Source organism: Peromyscus leucopus, chromosome 19 (assembly GCF_004664715.2).
Source record: "Peromyscus leucopus breed LL Stock chromosome 19, UCI_PerLeu_2.1, whole genome shotgun sequence".
Lineage (NCBI taxonomy): Eukaryota > Metazoa > Chordata > Mammalia > Rodentia > Cricetidae > Peromyscus > Peromyscus leucopus.
The window spans coordinates 27,119,591-27,144,889 of record NC_051079.1 but is presented as its reverse complement, the minus strand read 5'-3'; the positions used below and the strand labels follow the sequence as shown (position 1 = coordinate 27,144,889).

At 41.7% G+C, this 25,299-nt stretch overlaps 1 protein-coding gene across 2 annotated transcripts; it reads right to left on the bottom strand.

Annotated features, from left to right (window-relative positions):
* Positions 1-264: 264 nt before the first annotated feature.
* Positions 265-24,916, bottom strand: Ndfip1 (Nedd4 family interacting protein 1). 2 transcript variants are annotated; one of them, XM_028891573.2, is made up of 7 exons: positions 24,781-24,916; positions 18,573-18,703; positions 15,201-15,288; positions 14,197-14,321; positions 9,041-9,107; positions 5,735-5,840; positions 265-1,233 (listed from the first exon to the last, which is right to left on the bottom strand). In XM_028891573.2, exons 1-6 carry the CDS (start codon positions 24,899-24,901, stop codon positions 5,737-5,739), a joined length of 636 nt encoding a protein of 211 aa, XP_028747406.1. In that variant the 5' UTR covers positions 24,902-24,916; the 3' UTR covers positions 265-1,233; positions 5,735-5,736. The 2 variants fall into 2 exon arrangements, with proteins under 2 accessions (XP_028747406.1, XP_028747405.1); XM_028891572.2 differs by having other exon boundaries at positions 265-1,217.
* Between the last annotated feature and the right edge of the window lie 383 nt (positions 24,917-25,299).

The window sequence follows — 25,299 nt, the reverse complement described above, 5'->3', positions numbered from 1 at the left end:
TAGCCCTGGCTATCTTGGAACTCACTCTGTAGACCAGGCTGTCCTTGAACTCACGAGCTCCGCCTGCCTCTGCCTGCCTCTGCCTCCGGAGAGCTGGGATTAAAGGCGTGCGCCACCATACCTGGCTTGGCCGTGGTGTTTTTTTCACAGCAGTAAAACCATAACTAAGACACAAAGTTTTAATTGTTAGAATATATTCTGTATTACTGTGTAAGATTAGAAAATGTAGTCACAACAACTTTAAACTCCAAAATTAAACACTGATTACAGTAAAAGGTGCTACACAAGAGACATTTATTAATGTTCTATTGTATTTACAGTTTAATATAGCAACCAAAGTGAGCTAGCACTTGGGCAGCAAGCACATCATCCTACAGTTATAACAGTTGTAAAAGCAAGGAGTACAGAATGTTAGGGATCCTCTCAAAAGTTCCACACTAATTCTTGGTTCCTGACCCTCTGGGATTCTAACCACAGTTTTCAGAGTAACATTTAGTATTTAATCTGAATCTGTCTTTGCCCTTTCCATTTTATATAATGACAAACACCTTTAGAATTCCTTTGTACACAGAACTACAGAATGGAAAGGTAATTTCTGAATATAGACTATGAAAAATTAATGCTTATTTACCAATTAAGAACATTTTTTGTTAACACTACAATGAACTTTGCACTATGGTTTTGCTTCCAGATGTTCACACACAGTACAATTAAACATATTTCTAGATTAATTTGAACAGGAAATATGGATTATATGCAGAAATGCAGTCATAACCAAAGTTTTGACTTTTGAGAAAACCCCTTTTCAAACAGCCAGCCTTATGCATAGCTTACACTAATCTGTAATTTCAAATCTGCTTTGAGATGGAGAAGGAAAAAAGCAAGATTGCCCCCTACTGACTCCAGGGACATGGCTCATGCTATTTAAAATGACTACAAACAATATATAAGGCATTATTAATAATACATCACAGACTTGATTGCAAGAGCTTTTTCAAACATTAACCACTAATGATTCGATGATTACAGAATTCTGCATTAACTATGAACATTTTACACCTAGGAACAAATAGAGAGAAATGATCTTTTTCAACAGTACTTTATTTTTTTAAAGCAGGTGACTGTTCCTCCATTCCAATGGTGATTCACTTCCTGCAGGTGCTCTTCCGCTTCTCGAAGGACTTCATCAGTGCAGGAAGGCCTTTGCCAGAAATCATCTGCCAGAGAGGGACACTGCATAGTCAATCTCTAGTTAGCCTGTTATTCTGGCTAAGAGCAGGATGTAGTCACAGAAGACAAGATGTTGTATTTCAACATAATTTGAAGATGACCATACATGGACATCGTAGTAGCCAATAAACAGTCAACTTTCAGTTCTTAACATTAGGCCCTCCACACCCCCCTCTAAAGATTTGACACTCTCCAAATAACTGACACTCTCTCAAGATGTACTTTATGTGTGTGGGTGTTTTGTCTGCATGTATATCTGTGCACCACATGTGTGCAGTGCCTCAGAGATCAGAAGAGGTACTGTATCCTCTGGAACTGGAGTTAAAGATGGTTTTGACCACAATGTGGGCACTGAGAATTGAACCCTGGTCCTCAGGAAGAGCAGTGAGTGCTCTTTAACCACTGAGCCAACTCTCCAGTCCCCATATGTTCTCTTAAAAACACTCTTCTCTCTCCTGTTCTAACACAAGCACAAAACAGAAGTGGTGATTCCTCATCCTACAATTACTCTCTTTAGGAGAGACTAAAACAGGACCATTTCCTAAAACACCTGCTGTTACCATTCACTTGACAATTCTGTCAGATCTCACACAGGAAAACTCCCGTGAGGATATTAGTGATGTTACTCTCTATGTAAACTGTGGCAATAAACTGTGGCAAAGTTAAAAAGTGAACGTAAACCACCTGTCCTATCCCACAAATATGCTGCAGAAAATTTCAAGAACCATTATGTTCGGGAAGCATGTTTTTCAGAATATATGCAATTCCTAACCAACTTTTAAAAAGTAATAGGATAGAAATGTGTATTCTTAAGGTGATGTCTGTGTCTATGTGTGTCTTTGCCCTCCTCTCCTGCTCTGGGAACTGAACTCAGGGCCTTGAATGCTAAGCAGAGATGTGTCACTGAGCCATGTTCCCAGTCCTGTACTACATACTGGTTTAGTTCTTGTGGAAGCAGTGTGGGGAAAAATGTCAAGTACTCCTCATCGTAATGCCCAAGGAAGGAGCACTAACGAGGCACACCAGCTACTTTAACAAGTATCAGGAATTACTTTTTGGCACCCAATACTGGGTGACAACCAGATAGGCCCATCTAGAAGTCTTTTAGTGTCCTTTGTCCATCTCTCCAGATTATGGTAAAAACCACACAGAACCTTGCTGCTCCTTTTGTTTTGTCTCCCCTTAGATTGTATTAAAAATTTTTTTAAAGATTTATTTATTTATTATGTATACAGTGTTCTGCCTGCATGTATGCCTGAAGGCCAGAAGAGGGCGCCAGATCTCATTACAGATGGTTGCTGGGAATTGAACTCAGGACCTCTACAAGAACAGCCAGTGCTCTCAACCGCTGAGCCATCTCTCCAGCCCGAATTGTATAAATTTAAAAGGCACCAATATGCAAAGAAGATCCAGCAGTGGGGAAATGAACATATTCTTTTACAACTGTCAACATTTCCCACAACTCCAAATTCAGCTGTGTCTGGTAGACCACTGATATGACTGATCCGAGTGCATCTGTCTTTTACACCAAGAAGACAAAATGACAGACTACAGCTCACTATCGACACCACAGAGGACTGTCAGAACTGGAAAAGTGAGCAGGAAAGGAAAGCTTATTGCTACAGCCCGGAGGCTGTTCTAGTGAGGCCTAACGAAGTCAGGTCATTTCACCTTGATCAGCTTTGATTAACAGATGAACCAATAGTCAATGACTACTAAGTCAAAGTACTGGACACAATGGGGTACAGCTAACTTCCCTAGCCATTTAGTTCATGCTGCTTTATAAACAGCTAATTTAACAGGGTTCACAAAGTCGAAACCTGACACTCAGCCGTCACTGAAAATCCTGCTGGAGGACCCAGACTGAAGAAGAAAGGAGAGCGAGCTGGACAGCAGCACTCTTGCATCCCCGCTTCTCAAATGCAGGGTGCAGTGTGACCAGTTGGCGCAGGTCATGCTCGCATACCTTCCCCACCACTGTCTCCTCAAACCGTGTGTGAGCCACGGTGCGCCCCTTCCTCTGCAAGTTGCTTGTTGGGTGTTTGGACACAGTAAAGTAACCACTGCAGTGGCACTCGAATTGAGTAAGGAGGAGTTCAAGGCCAGTCTGAGTTATCTGTGTAGCCAGTCTTTAAAAATAAAAAAACTGCTGGTTGGTGGTGGCGCACACCTTTAATATCAGCACTCAGGAGGCAGAGGCAGGTGGATCTCAGTGAGTTTAAGGCCAGCCTGGTCTAAGAGTTCCAGGCCAGCCAGCAACCAAAACCCAGTCCTCTGAAAGAGCAAGTGCTCTTCACTGCAGAGCCATTGCTCCAGTCCCCACAGATGAGTCTACTGGGATCACTTTGTAGGTATTTTTGTTTGTCCTATACCTTGGATAGCCTAAAGAAGTCTCTACTCTTTCTGTGTTTTTAGACAGAGTCTCTCTACATAGACTAGGCTGGCCCCAAATTCACAGAGATCTGCTGGATTCCCAGCACAGCCAGTAAGAGAAGTCTCTCTTCTAACACCCTCTTCTGTAAGCACCAAGTTGAGTTCAGAATGAAAGGTGTGTTACTTTCTGCCATGGAGTTACTTATGGAATCCCTTACCTGTGTCTTTCTGGCACAGGTAAGCCCACAGCTAGCTTTCAATGAAGGGTATCACCACCAAAAAAGTCAGACGCAATGAAGTAATGGCATAATAACTTCACACAATGAGGTTTTACTATAACTTCTAACCAAAATGTCTGTCAACTAAAGAAAGCAAGTGTTCTACATGTGGATCTGGACAGAGATTTTAGTCTTTTCAATAAACAAGGATCACTCATACCTACAGAACCTTACCATTTCCCTCCAAGGATTCTCCAAGAGCTAATTGGTAGGGAAGCAACCAAAACTGTAAGCACTGCTTTCAAATCCCATTCCTTCACCTGGCACTCTAGACTCTCTGGGCATATCTGAGTGATGTCACACCAACCAGTACACCGACACTGTCTGGTGCCCTCAGACAGGGCCTCTCATTTACCTGTGTGCAGGTTTTTGTTTTGTTTTGTTTTTTTCTTTTTTCGGACTACCTCTAAAGCACACTGCAGCAGCCCTGCTCAAACCAGTTCCTGAGCAGCTCCCAGAGCACTGTCCTAAAGACCGGTGCTGCAGATCATGGCCCAGCAGATTCATGACTTTCCAATCTAGACAACTCGGAAATATCCCAAAAATTTTAAAATCAAAGCTGCAGAATAACACAATCCCATCAAAATCCCTAACATAGGAAAACGCAGTGTTAGGCAGTCCCTTGTCCTCATTACTATTTGTTCTGCATTAGAAGATGAAGAAAGTACGAAATCCCAGAGCATACTCAAACCTTCCCTGTTTTTCCTTTTCCTCCCTTCCCTTTTCAAGGGGGAATCAAACCCCAAGCCTGTCAAATGTTCTTGAAAAGTGAGAAATGAAGACAAGAAGAGACAGTGGGGTGATCTCAGTCCACAGGGAAATTCAGTTATCACCCCATTCCCCAGGATAGGTAAGTCCATCCCATTAGGTTGCTGTGGTTAGCAGTGATGCTTTGGAGGGATACTAGGTGACTTCAGCACTGTTTACAAAGAGAGCCCACAGCCATCCTGAAAGTCTGAGCTGAGCTGAAGTCTGTTTCTGCTCTTCACTATGGCTCAGGAGACTGAAGTTCTCTCCCACATGAGCCACAAGTTGAACTCTACCTATCATTCAAGATTGTGACAAGTGCTACACACAGGTATCACAAGGCCTTTTCTGGGCCTTCTGTCAGGTGGTGCTTAAGACTTCATTCTATCCAACACATAAATCCCCAAAGCCCATGAGGCAAAGACTCCAGCTCACAAAGGCATTGCCTGCCTGTCAAGAGGGTCCTCTGCTATCTTCTTTCTCAAGCTATCTCCCCTTCAGGTAGCTGCTGGTCAAAGATGGGAGTCAGCCATTGGGGAAACTGTATGTGAATCAAACACAGTGCAGGGTTTAGGTCTGTTCCAGGTAAAGGACAGGGCTCTGCACTTCCCTTGGATTTGAGCTTCCTCTCCATCAGAGTGGTAAAATCTGGGTACGACCCTGGAAACAGGCAGCAAAAAAAGCTCATGGACTAATTTCAAGAGACGGATGCCTTAGTGGGCTTGTCAGCAGCTCAAGCAAAAGGACTGCTTCAAATGTGCCTGCCAACATCCCTCAGCATCCTGTGCAGGGAGTTCTGGGCTCTGTGAGATTAGGGAAGAGGAGGGGCCTGATGGGCTCAGTCACGATATCACTACCCTACTTGTTCCCTCTGCTACTGTGCCCCTTGCCTTTATGTTACCAAAACGTTTCCTCTCTCCTTTCCCTCCTCCACAGCTCTCTGCAGAGGCCAGCCCTCCAATCAAGAAGGGAAAGGCAAGGACTTTTTATGCCCTCCTTACCATTTATAGTACCCCACCGCCGAGTCTCACTGCAAACTGACTGGAATCCTGCAATGTATCACATGATCACAATGGAACTACAAACACCTCCCATCCCTCTAATACCTTTAATAAATAAAGAGAACTCTGGTCCTCGGGAGATTTGAGAACGTTTCTGGCATCTTCCGAACTTTTGCATAATTGATAAATCCTCTGAGAAACAGGAGAAAGCCTAATTGAAAAAAGAAAAGTCAAGAGTGAACTTCTAATTTCTACATTAACTCCTTCCCCAGAACCATCCCCCTGCAACAGGAACGTGTCATTTTCCTGCTGAAGCCTATTAACATGGTCATCGCCAAGGGGTTTTCCTATCAAATTATCTACTTTTCAATGGGAAGACATAATCTCAAGTGCATAATCTCTTTTGCAAAGGATCTAATTGGTCTCAAAAGGAATATACAACGGGACCAAACATTTACATGTGGAGGTCTCACTGGGAAGCCTACAGAATCTCCCTGCCTAGTTCCCAAACAGCATCCACACAATTAACTCCAAAAGGAGAGATTACAGATGGGTTTTGTTGTTTAGTTTTATGAAATATGTTCTCAGTACACAGGCTAGTCTCCAACTTGCTATGTGAGCAAGACTGGTCTTGAACTCCTAATTTTCCTGCCTCCATCTCTGGAGTGTTCTGGGATTACAGGAACACATAACAACTTTACTTTTCTCAAGCATAATTCTAATCTTCTCTGTTATTTCTTTTTCTGCAACAGTACATAATACTGTCCACTAGGTGTCAGCATCCACTTATGTAAACTCCAGTTTTCGACTCTCAAAGGTGGTTTGACAGCACCAGACTTTTACACGTTCACCCCTCAGGTGATGATGTGCCCTCCAAAGAAAACACATTCTTGACCTTTCTTCAGAGAACTATGAACAAGACATCTGTTGAACAAGATTTTAATACTTTTTTATTGAGATACAATTGCATGCTATAAAGTTCACTGAATACAATACACTGGGTTTTAATGTATTTACTGACTTGTACAACAAAATCTAATTTTGTTGTTGTTGTTTTTGTTTTGTTTTTCAACACAGGGTTCTCTGTTTAACAGTCCTCCTAGCTGTCCTAGAAGTCTGTAGACTGGGCTGGTCTCAAACTCACAGAGATCCACCTGCCTCTGCCTTCCGAGGGCTGGGATTAAAGGCCTGTGCCACCAATGCCCCTCCAAAGTCCCCTTTTCTGCTTATAATACATTAATAAAAGATAGTAAGAATAATCAATAGTAAAATATCAACCTGTCTTCCATGAAACACTAATACAGAGATCAATCCTTTAAATTATATTGCAAACAACCCATCTGAAAATGTGTCCGGTCGCTCCTTTGATCCAGAGGTCCTAGGCCGCTGAGCTCAGCATCCTCTCTAGCCTTTCAGGGTCCATCTGAGAGAATAAATAAGCCAGGAACTGACCCCTTCTGAGCTACTCTCTTGCCACTCACTGTACTAAACTTGTGGAACTCGAAGGAGGAGCAAATTCACCCTTTCCCTTTCTGGAGTCATTAGATTCCAGGGAGCAGGAGTAGACAATGGAAGGGCACCATGGATGACTTGAGTTTTCTAAGTAAGCTGCAGGATCAAATGCAAGGATCTGTTGGCTAAGAAAGGCAGGTCTCAACTCAAGTTCCTGCTGGGCTTAGGTGTTAGGCTGAGCAGCCAGAGTCATGAGCAACAGTACACCTACAGCTTTAAAAGAGGATTCAAGGTGTGTAATGCAGGAACTAGACATGGTGGTGGACACATGGGAGGCAGAGGCAAAGCAAGTTCAAGGACATTCTGATCTACAAGGTGAGTGCTAGGCCAGCCATAGGGAACACAGCAAGACCTTGTCTCCAAAAAGACAGTCAAATTATGAATCTGAATACCAGGCATGGTGGTGCATTCATATAATTCAGTACTTGAGAGGTATAGGCAGGAAGATCAGTAGTTTAGTCATCCTCAGCTACATAGCAAGTTCAAGAACAGCCTGACTTACATTGGGACTCTAAAAAAAAAGCCCACAAAGAAGGCCAGGTGTAGCTGCACAAGCCTTTAATCCCAACATTTGGGAGGCAGAGGCAGGAGGATCTCTGAATTCGAGGTCAGCCTGGTCTATAAAGTGAGTTCCAGGACAGCTAGGGCTACACAGAGAAATCTTGTGATGATGAATCAAACTCTGCAAAAACACTAATAACTCTTAACCACTGAGCCATCTCTCCAGCCCCATCATTTTTAAAAGGTCCTGGGTGGCTATTGCTCTGCAGACACAACAGTAATGAGGGTGGTTTCTGTTATTGTATCACATATATTTCTTTATAGATAACAAGGCTACATGAAAAAAGATTCACCCCAATACTAATTTCTTTGCTTTAATGATTTAGGAAGAAAATAATTTAAAATAAACAAGCAAAGTAGTAATTATAATTTGGAGACTAACAGCCAGACTGCCTTCATATGTGCATGCACACACACATATGTAAATGTATGTAAGTGTGTGTGTGTGTGTGTGTGTGTGTGTGTGTGTGTGTGTGTATGAGTATGTGTGCGTATAGTTTCCTTTCTTTCTAATTTTTTTGTTTTGTTTCTTGGTTTTTGAGAAAACCAAGAAAACAGGGTTTCTTTGGTAGCCCTGGCTTTCCTGGAACTCACTTGGTAGCCCAGGCTGATCTCAAACTCACAGAGCTCCACCTGCCTCTGCCTCCTGAGTGCTGGGATTAAAGGCCTGCACCTCACCACCCCACTTTCTGTGTGTGTATACATATAGTTTTAAAACTTCCTTTCGCTATAAAGTAAGTCTTTTTATCAATGGTGAACTACAGAATTCTGGAAACCCCATAATTTCAGAAGTTATAATGTTACTATACATTTTCTGTGGTCTACCGACAGGTCTAACTAAAGATGGCTCACAAATGGATATGAATTAATTCAATTGGTTACAATACACTTGTATTAACTTGGGGTTAAGTTGGCAAACCTTCTGTGAAAACAACTCATAAGTAGAAAAAACCACACTGTATTGTCATTAGTCTGCCCCATTGATCACAATAAGCTGGAAAAGCATTTCACAGACTTGTTTTAACATGCATGCCACTCTACAGGTGGAGACTACCTAAGCTTTAAGGAAGAAACATCTAAAAACGGCATTTTAAATTGATGGTAAATACAATACAGTAAGATGAGGCTTTACTGAAGTAATCTTGGCTGTCTAATTTAAGACATTTTTGTTTTGTTGTTGTTTTGTTTTTTCGAGATAGGGTTTCTCTGTGTAGCTTTGACCTCCCAAGTGCTGGTATTAAAGGCATATGCCACCACGGCCCTGCTCAAGACATTTTTTTTTTCTAATTTAAGATTTTTTTTTTTTAAACTTCATTTTCTTTTGTTAAAAGCACTTACCTAAAACCAAGAACACCCACCAGAGCCAGTACTGGCCATCAAAGTATCCAGGGAAATAGGTGGAAAACTGGAAGAAGAAGAAAAAAAGGCAAAGACTTTATCACAGGCTAACAGAGCAATTTCATTTACTAATTTTGGGGCACACAAAATCCAACTGTCAGCCGAGCGGTGGTGGTGCATGCCTTTAATCCCAGCACTCAGGAGGCAGAGCCAGGCAGATCTCTGTGAGTTCGAGGCCAGCCTGGTCTACAGAGCAAGACCTAGGACAGGAACCAAAGCTACACAGAGAAACTGTCTTGAAAAACCAAACCAAACCAAATCAAACCCAAACCACACAACTGTCACATGTATATATTTATTAAATTTATTTATTTAATGTGCATATTTTGCCTGTATTGTTGTATGTGCATCACATGCATCAAGCTTGGTGCCTGAAGAATTTGGAAGAGAGCATCAGATCCCCTGGAACTAGAGTTACAAAAGTTGTGAGCTACCATGTGGGTGCTGGAAATAAGGTCTATTTACATCTAATTTGAAATTGTTTCAACACATGCAAATAGACTTGTTCAAACGGAAGAAACCTATCAAGTTCTCTTACGAACTCCTATTTTGCAAGTATACCAAAGACGGGTTTTGCTTGTGCTGAGGACGAGTTTGGTATATAGCTCAGGCGGGTTCAGTCACACTCCTTCCCTTCAGCCTCTTAAGCACTGGGATAGCCCACTTGTGCCACCACATTCAACTCTTCATTGTTAGAAAACCTTTCAAGTCTCTGGCATGGTGGTGCACGCCTGTAATCCTGGCAATGTTCCACAAGGCACTTTCCTCCTAAGCATGCGTCTAGTTTCACTATATATGCTCAGGACTAGAGCTGATTATTTGGTTGGCGTCACTGTCTCCTTGGCCAGGGAGGTCCAAATTGTTCTTAGCCTTGAATTCTGAACTTTGTATCATGTACTACATGGTAATCCTATACCTTTTCGAGGAACTGGCACAGGGTATTCTTTTGGCAAGTAAGAACCAAAGGTCTCTTAAGAGAGAAAAAGAATACAGATGGTCCCTAACAATAGTAACTAATTTTATGACAGAACAAAGAGCAATATGCACTCAGTAAAAACCATCTTTTGCATTTGAGTCTTCCCCTAGCCTTGTGATAGACAGGATGAAACAAAGTCTCTCAGGATGCTGGGTAGTAGGCAGCTGCAGCTCTCTGTCAGCCTTGAGATCATGGGGTAAACAGCCAGTGCACTAGCATACTGTGATACCACGCTGTACGATTCGGCAGAGTATTTAATATATTAATTAAATATATTAAATGCATGTGCAGTTCACGCTCTTCTGTGAAGTACTGCCGTGTTTTAGAGTGATACCTGAACCGCCAGCCTTTAACCCTGAAGGGAGCAAGAACTACAGCAACAACTGAGATTCCAGCTCTCCCTGCCAATGCTGACTGCTGATCTAATGAACCTCTACGGCAAGACCTGTTTTTGTGAGGAATGAAAACTTCCTCTATTTTTTCTGACTTGCTAACTTATTTTGACCTTGGTTTTCATTTAGATTCCAAAGATACCTAATATTATAAATTCAGTCTATTTAATAGTCTACTTTTTTTTGGCCAGTTAAAAATTTTGTGTTTTAATAGATTTGTACTAATGTTACTTCTCTTTGGAGGCCCCTTGTCCAAAGTCTGAGAATTAAAATGTCATATTCCCTCTTTGTCTATGGGAGACTGATACGGGATATCCTTCTGTATGCTTCGATTATGTGTTGCTTTTATTGGTTGATGAATAAAGCTGCTTTGGCCTACAGCAAGGCAGAATATAGCTACGTGGGAAAGCCAAACTGAATACTGGGAGAAAGAAGGGCGGAGTCAAGCAGATACCATCCTGCAGCAAGATGCCAGCAGACTGGTAATGCCATGGCCACATGACAAAATATAGATTAATAGAAATGGCTAATTTAAGTTGTAAGAGCTAGTTAGTAATAAGCCTGAGCAACAGGCCAAATATTTATAATTAATACAAGCCTCTGCGTGATTATTTTATAAGCAGCTGCAGGACCGGGTGGGACGCAGAAGAGCCTCCAGCTACAGGAGATAGTTCCAAGACCCTCATGAATGCTTTAAATGGCAGACAGTTCCAAAGCCTATGCATATGGTCTTTCCATACATATGGACCTTTGATAAAGTTTGATTATGACCTGAGTACAATAAGAGATTAATGATAAGGGCCACTGAAGTAACTAACAATATACTGTGATAAGTTATATAAACATGGTTCATCAAAAAAAAAAAAAAAATCTTGCTTGCTGCCATAAAGATCTTAGAAACCTCAATATAAATTTTTTTCTTTCATTATTATATGAAAACTTTCACTTTTCACTAAAAGCATGTAGCTTCTCTTTGGCATATCAAAACTACTAGCATCACTATGTCGGCAATTTGGGACCATCACCATTTAAAATAAGGATTATCAACCACAAGCACTGTGATACCAAGATGGTCTGATAACCAGGATGGCTCCCAAGCAAGGTAATTTTTGAACAGGGTGGCTTGAGAATTTATTCTGTTCTGTATGGTATGCTATTTAAAACTCATGAACTGGGGCCAGGCATGGTGGCCTTTGATCCCAGCACTCAGAAGGTAGAAGCAGACGGATCTCTGTGAGGTCAAAGTCAGTCTGGTCTACACAGCAAATCCCAGTCCAGCCAAAGCTAAATAATGAGACACTGTTGTAGCTGGATTTTTTTCTGTGAACCTCCCGGTCCTGCAGCTGCTCAGACCCAAGTAAACATACAGAGAGAGGCTTATTATTTTCGAACTATGGCCATGGCAAGCTTCTTGCTAGCTAGCTTTTATATCTTAAATTAACCCATTTCTATAAATCTACTCTTAACCCATTTCTATAAATCTACTCTTAAATCTACCTTGCCGCATGGCTTGTGGCTTACCAGTACCTTTACATCTTGCTTCTCCTGGCGGTGGCTAGCAGTGTCTCCTCTGCTCTGTCTTTTTCCTTCCCCTTCCTCTAGTTAGAATGTCCAGCCTAACCTTATTTTGCCTCACCACTAGCCAAACAGCTTTATTTATTAACCAATCAGAGTAACACATATTCATAGCATACAGAAGGGCATTACCATCACACTGTCTTGAAACAAACAAAAACAAACCTTATCAATTGTTTCTGAAAAATTCAGAAGCTGAGCAGCAGAGACACAGGAGGCTCTGTGCATGCATACTTTCTATTCTGTGTGTGTGTGTGCACACATGCGTGGGCAGAGAAGAACCTCAGGTGCTGGTCCTAGCTTTCCACCTTGTTAAAAACAGGGTCTCCCCATGCTACATAGAGACACTAGCTGGCCTGCTCCCTTCCAGGGATTCCTCTTTGTCTCTCATCTCCCCACAGGAGTGCTGGTAATGCAAAGCATATACTACTGTATCTGGCTTTTACTTAGGTTTTAGGAATCCAAAATCAGAACATCATGCTTTTGTGGGTAAGCACTTTCCCACTGAGCCATCTCCCCAGCTCCTAATGTGTTATTTCTTAATAAAACAACAATTAAAATCTACAAAAGAAATGACAACTTCTCTTGGACTTGGGTCTTAAAGTCCATTGGTTTTGACTGTTTCTTTGTTCTTCCTAAAGTTCGTGTTTTTAGATGAATATAAATGAACTATCCAGGGGGGAAAACACCCACAATTACCTAATTTCAAAGGATTTTAGATTCCTAAAATCGCCAATGAGTTCTTTAGACTTGCTTTGAAAATCTGCAAGGGTCAATTAACATCCATTAGTTATATGTGTTGTTTATGTGTGGTGTGCATGCATGGTGCAAACATGCACCAGTGTGCATGGACACACACAGAATCCAGAGAGTGTGTGTGTGTCTTTAGGTGTCTTCCTCTATCACTCTTCATTTCCTCAAGACAAAGTCACTGATTCAGAAGCTTGCCTTTTGACTGGGCAGTGAGCTCTGGGATCTGCCTAACTCCATTCGCCAATGCTTGGGGGTTATAGACACATGTAGCTATGCCCACCTTTGATGTGAGTGGGAACTCAAAGCCAGGGTCCTCATGCTTGAGAGCAAGTGCTCATACCCACTGAACCATCTCCCAGCCACAGTAAACCAGTGTAAAATATCCTGGTTTCCTCTGCCAGGCTGACAACAGCAACAACTCATCTGAAAACTCACTGTTTTGTTTGTTTGCTGTTTGTAGACAGGATCTCCCTGTCTGGTCCTGGCAGGCTTAGAACCCATAGAGATCTACCCATCTCTGCTGGGATTAAAGGTGTGTCCCCATGCATGGCAGCAAAGTATACTTTAAAAATGTATTGAACCCACTGGTGAATCTGATTCAACACCCAGGTTTTTCAAGTATACTTTGTAGCAGATCCTGACATGCACAGCAGCTCCATCAGGATCATCAGGCATATCATCAACGAGTATTCAGAGAACACTGGAGGTGGCTAGAGCCCTGAGTTCCAAGAGACTGAGCATAAGCACATCCTGGGCTACTGAAGAATTTCTAGAATCCTAGGCCAAGCATCTTGTGGACCTAGGCTCCATCTTTGAAACCATTTCTATACAGTTGTGTGGCTTTGAACAAATTAGAGCTATTTTTTAAAAGTGTCTATATGTTCTACAATTTAAACTATTTTATGCAACATCAACTGGGAACTCACATATCACAGAAAACACACATTGCTATAATTTTATCAAAAGAAATTCCCTAATGGAGCAGTGGACACTTCTGCATAATCAGTCCTAGAAGGAAAAATTAAGGAAGGGTAGACAATGTTGTGAAATTAAAATTTCACAAGAATTAACAAAAAGAATGCCTGCCTTTTCTGAGTCAGCAAAGAGCTGATACCCTCTGTATCACATAAACTCCAGGTGTCCACACACATCAGCACTTCATACACATCAAAACCACCTGTAATACAGATCATCTCCTAGATCTGAACATGGAACAAGGAGACAGGAATTGTATGCAACTGATTTTAGCTCACTTTATCATGGAATCAGAACAAAGACAAACCAGATTATCACTTTAGATATCGAGATAACAAAAAATGAAAATGGAAAATCCAATATTCAAAATCCTTCTAATTACTGCCTCTCTCTCTATGATCTATGTTCTTTGCTATGCAACTTACCCTGACAATAAGGATCCACTTAATTAGAGAGAGACCAAATCCTGAGATGGCCCCATACCTTCCTGCAGCCGAGGTGGTCAGGCAAAAAGACAAGAAAAACCCAATCCAGTTGAAGAGGAATGCCACTGTAAGAGTGGAAGCAGAAGACATGTTAGCCAAGGGACAGGAGTGTTCTCTGCAGCAGCCTCTGCTGACATGGCTTTCCCAAGGATATAAGACAGCCGTCCTTGACAAAGCATCTCTGCCTCCCCACAAGTGACCCTTCTTCAATCTCCCTCCAAAGCAAGGAAGGACTTTGTGAATCTCAGGTTGCATCCTGTGTGCTGCTGTCCGTGCCCACCAACCTGCTCCTGTCTTTGCTACCACATGGGTTAGTAAGTAAACTAAACACTGGAAAGTAAACTGGAGCCTCCAGATAAAGGAGATTCAAGTTACTCATCCTTCTGCTCTGTGTCTTCTGACAGCTCACAGCCATCACTTCTGCACTGCGCTTTGTGTTTTTAATAGAGTAAATAAAATAGGTGCTCACTGGTAAGGGACGCACATAAAAAGATGAATATAAAACAATGTTAAGAGAAGAAAGTCAGATTGACTTTGATCTGTCAGAAAAATTGAAATTTACAGAACAAAATCCATCAGACAAAGTTTTTGCATTCCTACTCTGCCGCCTGGGTCTAAGCAGCAGTAACAGCGATGGGCCTGGTGGGCCTGGAAGACGAGACGTGGCATGTGTTAAAAATGAAGCATCTTGCTGGGCAGTGGTGGCGCACACCTTTAATCCCAGCACTCAGGAGACAGAGGCAGGAGGATCTCTGTGAGTTCAAGGCCAGCCTGGTCTACAAAGCGAGTTCCAGGAAAGTCGCAAAGCTACACAGAGAAACCCTGTCACAAACAAACAAACAAACAAAAAAAAAAGAAGCATCTTAATCCCTTTAATCATACTTTCCATTGATGAATTCAGAGCACTTGTGTTTGTAGGAAGTGACTGCTGTGTATATACTTACTGAAAAAAGTTAACATAAAAATCCCATCGTTTCCTATCCTCAGCTGGTCAGTATCATCAAAATCATCCCGACCCACAAAATCTTCATCCTAAATGAAGGAAAAAGCATAAGACAAAGTCACGATGAATTATTTCTAGACAAAGGAATGACATCAGGAAAATACAAGGAGCGAATACAAGTATCTGGGAGTGCATTTATTACTGTGGTTGAATTCAGAACTTTAAAGGTTCAGCATCTTAGTAACTCCAGCTTTCCAAACTATTTATTATTTATAGTCCAAGTTACTATTCTTATTATTAGTTATTATTTGTGGGGGAACCGAACCTAGGATCTCACAAATGCTAAGCAGGAACTCTACCATAAGCTACATTTCTAGCCCCGTACCAAATCCTTTCAAGAAAATCCCTCAGCTGGGCATGGTGGCACACACCTTTAAACCCAGCGCTCAGGAGGCAGAGGCGGGTAGATCTCTAACTTCCAAGCTAGCCTGGTCTACATAGCAAGTTCTAGCCCACTAAGGAGTACATAGCAAGACCCTACCTCAAAAAGAAAAAAGTTTTCTACACATGTGACTTAAACTCTAGAGTACCAGCTACCCAGCATCTGTTAGGGGCCTATAATATCAGGAATCTAGCTAGAGACCACGGAAGAGGTAACACTCGCAGCTCAAGTGCCTCCCTACTGACAGATGGGATCTGTCCATCCTAATCTGAAAAGACAGTTATCACAGCCTAGAAGGAACATGTTCTTGGCCAACGTATGTGGCCTACCTTTTCAAATGATATAGACTATGTATTAAGTAATTTGAAAAAAATGGATATGTCACACCTTTAATCTCAGCACTCAGGAGGCAGAGACAGGCAGATCTCTGTGAGTTCAAGGCCAACCTGGATCATCTAGTAAAAAGACACAGTTCTTGATGTCCACAGCTCTTGTATAGTATAGATACAAGTATTTGGAAGCCTTTTACAACTAAGCTGGATGTTAAGCTCCATGTACTGATGCAAAAAAATCTCCTTACCCACTGCAAAATATCTCTATTTTATACCTTAAAAAGTACCTCTACATATCTACCTTTAAGAATTTCCTAAGAATGTACAGCTGTCTAAAGAATTTTAAGTGTTCTGTTATTAATCAGAGCTAATTTCTACACTGGTCTAGTCCAACAGGTCTGCAGAGTATAGTACATGGACCGAGTACATGAAATACATAAAGGAGACCCACCTCTCACTGGAACACTGGGCAGGAATTAAGAACTCCTTTTTTTTTTTTTTAATTTATTTTTTGAGGCATGAGTGTTCTGTCTGCATGTATGTCTGCATTTATGCTTGCATGCCAAAAGAGGGCATCAGATCCCATTATAGATGGTTATGAGCTACCATGTGGTTGCTGGGTATCGAACTCAGGACCTCTTGAAGAACAGCCAGTGCTCTTAATTGCTGGGCCATCTCTCCAGCCCCAAGTTAAGTATTATTAAAAGGGCTACTCCAGAGAGGGAGCACTTCTTCTTCTGGTGGCCTCAAGATACATGACCGGCATAAACAGAACCCTCCCCTTGCATGAAAGATCTGCTGTAATTGGTGCAAACACCCCTTCAATCACTATTGGGTCTGCTTGCTAACTTGGCTAGGAGACTCACTCTCTTTGTTGCCTCCTCAGTGCTGCAATGTTAGACCCAATAAAGGATTTTCATGTGGTCTTTACTTGCCTACTTTCTTTTTTTTTTTTATTTTTTATTTTCCAAGACAGGGTTTTTCCATGTAGCCCTGGCTGTCCTGAAACTCACTTTGTAGACCACACTGGCCTCAAACTCAAAGATTACCTGTTTCTGCCTCCTAAGTGTTGGGATTAAAGGCATGTACCATCACTCCCAGCTTTCTTGCTTACTTTTAAGTAGAGCTAGGGGATCCAAGGCTGCACAAGAGCTAGCACACTAGAAGGCTATAGCTGCTGCTGCCACTTTGCTGAATGTTTGCTTATTTTTGATTCCTTTCTTCCAGCATCTCATGTAATCCCAGGCTGGTTATGAACTCAGTGTGCAGCTGAGGATGACCTTGAACTTTTGATCCTCCTGCTTCCTCATCCTGAGTGGCAGGATTACAAGTATGTGCCATCATCACATTTGGTGTATGCTGTGCTGCAGACTGAACCCAGAGGCAAGCACTCTACCAAATGAGCTACACTCCTATTCCAATCTGCATCAATCTAAAAATCTCTGCTAAAACTGCAACCCACTCCCATCTCCAGTAAGCTAGATGAGATCTGAACTTACAAATGGCATGATCTGGGATATTGGAGGCACAAGGTTTACCTAAGATGATGCTAGGTCTCTTATGAGTTTAATTCAATTATGTCATTTGTATTTCTTCTCTCCACAGGCATCCCTTATAGCTATGAGCTAATACCAAAATATTAAGTGTGTAAATCAAGGCAAAGTCAGTGTATTTTCTAAGTCCTCTCCTTCCACCCCAGGAGTCTTGTGGGCCGCAAGAATTTATTATAGAGATTCAGCTGTGTATTAAAGCTATACTTTGACCGGCCAAAGGTCCATCAAATGGGAAGCCATTTATCACGGAATATTTGATGTTATACAGCCTTAGTATTTCAGCTGTCTTCCTTCTGCTATGAAATTCTTGCGTGCCCAAATACTCACAGACTATATTGGCAAACAGCTAAGCTTCTCAGATGCTGATCCACTAGATAGCTAACACCCTTAACAAGGCCTAGAAGACTAGCAAGCGGCAGATACATAGCTTTGTTTCTTGTGCAAAAGAAGCTCATACCATCCCCTGCCTTCAAGCCTAGTAGCATTCCAGAGCAACTGACTGAGAACAATAGGGCTTTCTGCATAACCAGGTGCAGCAGGGACGAGGGCAGAATTCCAGAGACTGAAAAAGAACGGCCTGGCCAGAGAGAGGAGAGGAAGACAGAGATTCTGTAGAGGGTAAGTAAGGCAGATCTCTTGTAGAGTTTATCAGGGCCAGGGGTAAGGAGCCAGGAAGGCTAGATGGAGGACGAAGGAACAGAGGACGAAGATGAGGTCAAAAGCACAGGAGCTTACTAAAACTATGAGGACAGGAAAACTGGGCACAGAGAGGAGCTGAATGTGAGGATGGAGCTGAAGCTGTATAGATAGAGTTTTGTCACCGAGGAATAAAGTTAACGGACAAAAGAGCGTAGTGTATGTAGATTCCCTTCCCTCAGATACTCCACGCCCTATGTAGTGTCTTTCCATGCTTAAAATCAGCTGTAACCAAGACAACTCAACACTGGATAATGAAAGTAACTTAATTCCAACTAAGTAGCCCCAAAACAACATAGATAAAACAAAAACAAAAGCAAGCAAACAAACCAACAAAACAAACTGCTTACTCTTCCAGGAACCAATGGGATCGTGGCTTCAGTCTTGGTTCTCTCAGCCTCATCATAACTGGGCAGTGTTGTAGCCACGTTGTAAGATGGGGGCTTTGGAAACCCAGATTCGTCTTTGTAGTCAAAATATGCTGCAGGAAAAAAAAGAAGTAACAAAATCCATCTGAAGCAAAAGACATTTATAAATAAATGTGACACTCGGGATGATTTTTAAGTGTATATTTAAAAACCTGATTCACCACACCTTTAGTCCTAGCACTCAGGAGGCAAAGGTAGGTGGATATCTGTGAGTTCAAGGTCAACCCGTTCTACATAGCAAGTTCAATCCAGCTAAGGCTATGTCGTGAGACCCTGCCTTAAAATACACACATACATTCATACATAAAAATAAATAAATTAGGCAGATCTCTGTGAGTTCGAGGCCAGCCTGGGCGACCAAGTGAGTTCCGGGAAAGGCGCAAAGCTACACAGAGAAACCCTGTCTCGGGAAAAACAAAAAAAAATAATTAATTAATTAAAAACTCATTGTATATCCTTCTTTCCAATTGTTTGGACCACTCTGAATCTAATAGACATTTATTCTGTGCTACTGGGGATCAAATCCAGGGCCTTGTGTGCAAGCACTCTATCATCGAGCTGCATCTCCAATCCTTTCTACTTTTTATTTTGCCCAGGCTGCCCTTGAACTTAGAATCTTCCTGTCCCAGACTTATAAGTGCCCATCAGACCTGGTAATTTAAATAGTCATGAAAACCACTTAGGCTAACACTTTACATGAGCCAGGCATGGTGGCACGTGCCTGTGATCTCAGATACTTAGGAGATGATGTTATAGGGTCACAAGCTTGAGCCCAGCCTAGGAAACACAGCAAGATCTCCTGTCAAAGGATTAAAAAAAAAGCCTTCACATGTGCACTAAGATCTATACTGTGATTTCCTCTTATTAAAAAAAAGGTGAAGGCCGGGCGGTGGTGGCGCACGCCTTTAATCCCAGCACTCGGGAGGCAGAGCCAGGCGGATCTCTGTGAGTTCGAGGCCAGCCTGGGCTACCAAGTGAGTTCCAGGAAAGGCGCAAAACTACACAGAGAAACCCTGTCTCGAAAAACAAAAAAAAAAAAAAAAAAGGTGAAAAATCAACCTTAAGAAAAAGGAAAAGGCTTAATACTCATGTGTTCCTGTACTTGGACTCATGTTTTTTTCAAATGATACCACCTACTTAGAAGGTTTAATTTTTCTGACTTCAAGCCTACATGCTAGCTTTCTGTTACATAAAGCAATTCATGATGAAGAAAAACTGCAAGCCTGTCAATGCTTGAACACCTTTAACAGGAATTAACACCTACAAGAGAAAAACCTTCATGTAAAATTGTTCGTTTAAAGAGTTGTTTTACTTGTAATTATTTGATGTCACTGAGTGTTTGTGGTAGTGTGTGACTGTGCATTCTGGTTGCTGAGAATGTTAGACACTTAGATTTTGTAGCAGGAATTACAGGAATTTGTCAAAAATCAGACTGTGGTGTTGGGAATGAAGATTTCTTAACTGACCAAATGTCTCTAGTGCTGCAAATGTTTTGAAACCTATTTGTATCATTTTGAATTTATGGAATAGGAACAAACTCATAGAAGAGAAAAACCCTATTCATGTTACCAGTTTGATAAAGACTTTATACATCAGAGTTATCTTCAGCTTTGAGGAAAAAAAATCACATTTCATTGATTTTTCATAATATCCTTGAAGTAAGTAAATTACCATGTTCACTCAACACTGATGGTGGAGATCAATGCATTGTGGTTTCTATTTCGAAACATTTCGGGTAGATACTCAAATGTGCTATATGAGTGGCAAATTTATTTAGTGAAGTTTATTTTGTTGTCTTTATATTCCTTCCGTGGCTTTTGTTCATCTTCTATTGTGTTTTTACTTAGTGATAGGTATTTTTCTGCTGTGATGTACAGAACTGGATCTGCATCATCTAAGTGGTCCATTGTTTATTTAAATATCAGGCAGTGTGTGATCATGCTTTTCAAGTAAGGGTGTCTGTGAAAGGGTGGTGGGTTGTTGTTCCTGGTTTTGTTTTTCATGTTTTCACATATTCTCTTGAGATTTTTGTTGTTGTTATTCATCCTGACTTGAATATCAGTCATTCAGGGATACATATGAACTCATGATCCTCATGTGACTGCCTCCTGAATACAAGTCCAACAATAGATGATGTACTCCCAATGTGTGTATTTTGTCAACACAATTTAACAATGTTAATGTTAAAATGCTTAACAGAAGAGAACATAAGGAACATTAAATGCCTCATTAATGGGGGAGGGGAGAAGAAAAAAAAGAAAAGGCTTAATACTCATGTGTTCCTGTACTTGGTTGGACTCATGTTTTTACTTCATACTGTTTTCTGATGAGCTGAGGTAACTAATTTGGTTATAAAAATAATTCTCTAGGAAATCTTTCATCCCCCCCCCCCCCCCCGCGCTTTTTTTTTTTTTTTTGGTTTTTCGAGACATGGTTTCTCTGTGTAGTTTTTGGTGCCTGTCCTGGATCTTGATTTGTAGACCAGGCTGGCCTCCAACTCAGAGAGATCCGCCTGGCTCTGCTTCCCAAGCAGTGAGATTAAAGGCACACGCCCTGCCGCCTGACTCTTTTCCTCTTTTGAACACTGTATTTCATGCTCACTGGCTTCTATTACAAAAGAAGTAGCATAACAGAAAACTTCTAAGCATTTTTTAAATTTTGAAAAAAGAAAATTCTACAGTTCATCTAACATTTGTCTTACTTTTATTCTCTAGTTATAAATTAACTTCTCCATAAACTATTTTGTTGCAGGATGGAGAGATGGCTCAGAGGTTAAGAGCACTGACTGCTCTTCCAGAGGTCCTGAGTTCAACTCCCAGCAAACACATAGTGGCTCACAACTATATATAATGAGATCTGGTGCCCTCTTCCGGTATGCAGGCAAACATGCAGGCAGAACACTGTATACATAATAAGTAAATCTATTTTAAAAAAACTATGTTGCTGTGTAGCCCCGGCTGGCCTGAAACTACCACTGCCCTGTCTTGACCTCCAGGGTCAATTAGAAGTGTGAACTACTAATACTAGAAGTGTGAACTACTATACCAGCTAACTTTAACATTTTTACTATAATCCATTACTGAAATTGTCAATCATCAATGCTCCTCATTAACAGAAAACAAAAAGAGAATAATAATTTCCCTCTTTCTTCTCCTTGCCCTCCTCCTCTTCTGTAATAGGGTCTAGCCATATAAAACTCAGTCTGGGGGACTGGAGAGATGGCTCAGTGGTTAAGAGCACTGAGTTCAATTCCCAGCAACGACATGGCAGCTCATAACCACCTATGATGGGATCTGATGCCCTTTTCTGCCTGATGCCTTCTTCTGTCATGCAGGCATACATGCAAATACAGCACTCATATACATAAAATACATCAATAATCTTTAAAAGATTATGTACTCAGTCTGTACTCAAACTGTCTCCAGTCTCAGCATGAGCCTTCATGCCCAGCCTATAATACTAACACTTTTCTGGTAAAACCAGGAGTTCAAGGTCACTCTTCCAATACAAAGTATTTAAGGACAACCTGGTCTATGGAGATACTTTCTCAAAACAAAGGTATGAAAATTCAATACCCATTTTAAAAAAAGGAAAATACAAAAACGTCTTTAATTTGGTCACGACTGTCTAGAAAACACTCACTAGTGTGACTTGGGCTAAAACACCGCAGTGGCAAAGCACCTGCCTCGTGTCCCCAGTAATGCAAACAAACAAACACCCCAAGAAAACATGCTCATCGGTAAATTATGGAAAGCTTTCTTCCTCAAGATTAGAGAACAAAGGGCTGGAGAGACAGCTCAGCAGTTCTGAGTGTAGTTCCCAGAACCCCCTTGTAAAGTTCACAACCCCCTATAACTCCAGCTCCAGGGATCCCATGCCCTCTTCTGGCTTCTGCTGGCACCCACACAAACATTGCATACATATACAAAAACATGAATATATAAACTATAAAAAAAGTTAAAACAAACAAATAAATAAGTATTAGGGGCTGGAGAAATGGCTGTTCTTGCAGAACAGAGTTCAATTCCCAGTAACCACATGGTGGCTCTCAACCATCTGTAATGAGATCTGACACCCTCTTCTGGCATGTAGGCAGAACACTGTATACATAATAAATAAATCTTAAAAAAGAAAGAAAGAAAGAAAGAAAAAGAGAGAGAGAGAGAGAGAGAGGGAGGGAGAGAGGGAGGGAGGGAGGGAGGAAGGAAGGAAGGAAGGAAGATTAGAGAACAAGATGAAAATGTCTACCATCACTACCTCTAGCCAAATCTCTCAGAAATCTTAGTTGGTGCAATACAAAAGAATATGGAGAAAAAAAAAAAAAAGAACCAGAAAGCAACATTTAATGGTAACTGGCAATCACAGATGATACTGCATACACAGAAAATCCAAAAGAATCCAAAGGCTAATCAAGTGCATGAACAGCAATGTTTCTGGATATAATATAAGCCATATGTGTACCTGCATATACCAACAACAAACAAAATCTCAATAAGTAGGAAAGCCATGAATTGTGTGATTTCTTTTCCAAATTTTGGTGTTCTAATCTTTAAAAAACTGTATTGCCGCCGGGCGGTGGTGGCGCACGCCTTTAATCCCAGCACTCGGGAGGCAGAGCCAGGCGGATCTCTGTGAGTTCCAGGCCAGCCTGGGCTACCAAGTGAGTTCCAGGAAAGGCACAAAGCTACACAGAGAAACCCTGTCTCGAAAAACCAAAAAAAAAAAAAAAAAAAAAAAAAAAAAAAAAAAAAACCTGTATTGCCTACAGGACCGGGGAACAAACCCAGGGCTTCACACATGCCAGGCAAGTTCTCTACCAATGAACTACACTCCCATCTCTTGGCGTTCCACACAATTAAAATGGTGGCTTCAGAGTCCCAGAATACCAAAGGAATCAATCTCACATCAACTGTCAACGGCTTCCCAAAGTGCCATAATAAAAGGATGCTAAGTCTGTCAAGGCTTTACACGGATGAATGTCTTCAATTTTCCTATGATAAAATGGAGGCTGGGGTTCAGAGTGGCACATGGCTCTCTATTCGCCACTCTGCCACAATCCTGTTTTATAGAATATGGAAGTAGCTCTATCAAACCAGTGAACTGAGGCTGTAGAAATGAATGGCTCAGTGGCTAAGAGCACCTGTTGCTCTTGCAGAGGACCTGGGTTCGATTCCCAGCACCCACATGGTGGTTCACAACCATCTGTAGCTCCGGTTCCAGTAATCCTATGGCCTCCATGCAAGCAAAACACTATGACATAAAATAAAATGTATAAATCTAACTTAATAACAAAACTGGTGAACTTTTAAGAACTATAAAGAAATGATTATTAGAAACTCTAGTTATCAAAAGTCCTCTAGACATTGTTTCTTCTCTCCTACACAGGAGGAGGATCTTCTATAACGAAGAAACTATGAAAGCGAAGCAATCGCTAAGTTCCTCAACCCTTCATTCCTTTCTCCTTGTGTCTTTGTTTGTTTGGTTTTGGAGACAAGGTCTCATGCAGTCCAGGCTGCCCTCCAACTTGCTAAGCACTTCTCCACTGCTGAGGCTGCAGGCATGTGACACTACATCAAGCCTGTTCCTCAGTTTCCCCTTCCTTTCTGAGTCAGCTGTAATGAAACTGAGCCCTTTAAGTGGGTTTGGGCACTTTGGCTTCTAGAGTCTGCTTTCTGCTGTGCAGAGGGTCACCCTCTCTATGTGCCTTACAGTGTGTGTCTATTTCCTCAACACTAATGAAAGCCCTCTTTGTTTTTCCGGAGCTGAGGACCGAACCCAGGGCCACTGAGCTAAATCCCCAACCCTGTTTTCCTTTTCTGGTTTTTAGTTTTTTGTTTGTTTGTTTTTGGAGCTGAGGATCAAACCCAGGGCCTTGCGCTTGCTAGGCAAGCGCTCTACCACTGAGCTAAATCCCCAACCTGAAAGTCCTTCTTTACCAGCTGGGGGAAAAAAAAAAAGGGGGGGGGTTATTCTGGTTTTTGAAGTCAGGTAACAACTTGAGCATTCACCTTGGGTTACAAGTGAAAACTCAAGCCAAAGACAACTTAGGGAAAGCTGAGGAGAGACAAGCACAAACAGCATCTCCTGGACAAGTCTATGTGTAAGGGTTGGCTCTGGCCTCAGTACCCACCTGCACTCTCTGCGGAAATGCTGCTGTATGGTGGAGGAGCATCACCTGCAGTCTGCTGGGGTTCCCCGGGCTCCTCTTCATTCTGCAACTGAATAAAAACGTCAGATATTAACACACGCATAAAACAAAATCAAAAGAGGCAAACCTAAAAACCAGAGTAGCCTTTCTGGAAGGCTATCTGGCATTGTGCTTATTTCCAAAGTCTTAAAGTATGCGATCCCTTTTTAAAGGTATTATATTCCCAGGAAGTTATTTTATGGAAATAATGAGACAAAAAGAAAAGGTTACATAAGAATCATATTCCACCAGGCAGTGGTGGCGCACACCTTTAATCCTAGCACTCGGGAGGTAGAAGCAGGCGGATCTCTGTGAGTTCGAGGCCAGCCTGGTCTCCAAAGCGAGTTCCAGGAAAGGCACAAAGCTACACAGAGAAACCCTGTCTCGGGGGGGGGGGGTGGGGTGGGGGGAATCATATTCCGAGTACACATGGGGTTGCATATATATATATACATATAATAT

What these genes read in the sequence shown, in the direction of transcription:
- Ndfip1 (XM_028891573.2), bottom strand. Translation starts at nt 24,901, where the DNA reads ATGCGTGTGTTAATATCTGACGTTTTTATTCAGTTGCAGAATGAAGAG. An exon ending in TCCCATTGGTTCCTGGAAGA is followed by an intron (nt 15,289 to 18,572) that starts GTAAGCAGTTTG and finishes TCCTTCATTTAG; the next exon opens with GATGAAGATTTTGTGGGTCG. An exon ending in TTTTATGTTAACTTTTTTCA is followed by an intron (nt 14,322 to 15,200) that starts GTAAGTATATAC and finishes CCACTCTTACAG; the next exon opens with TGGCATTCCTCTTCAACTGG.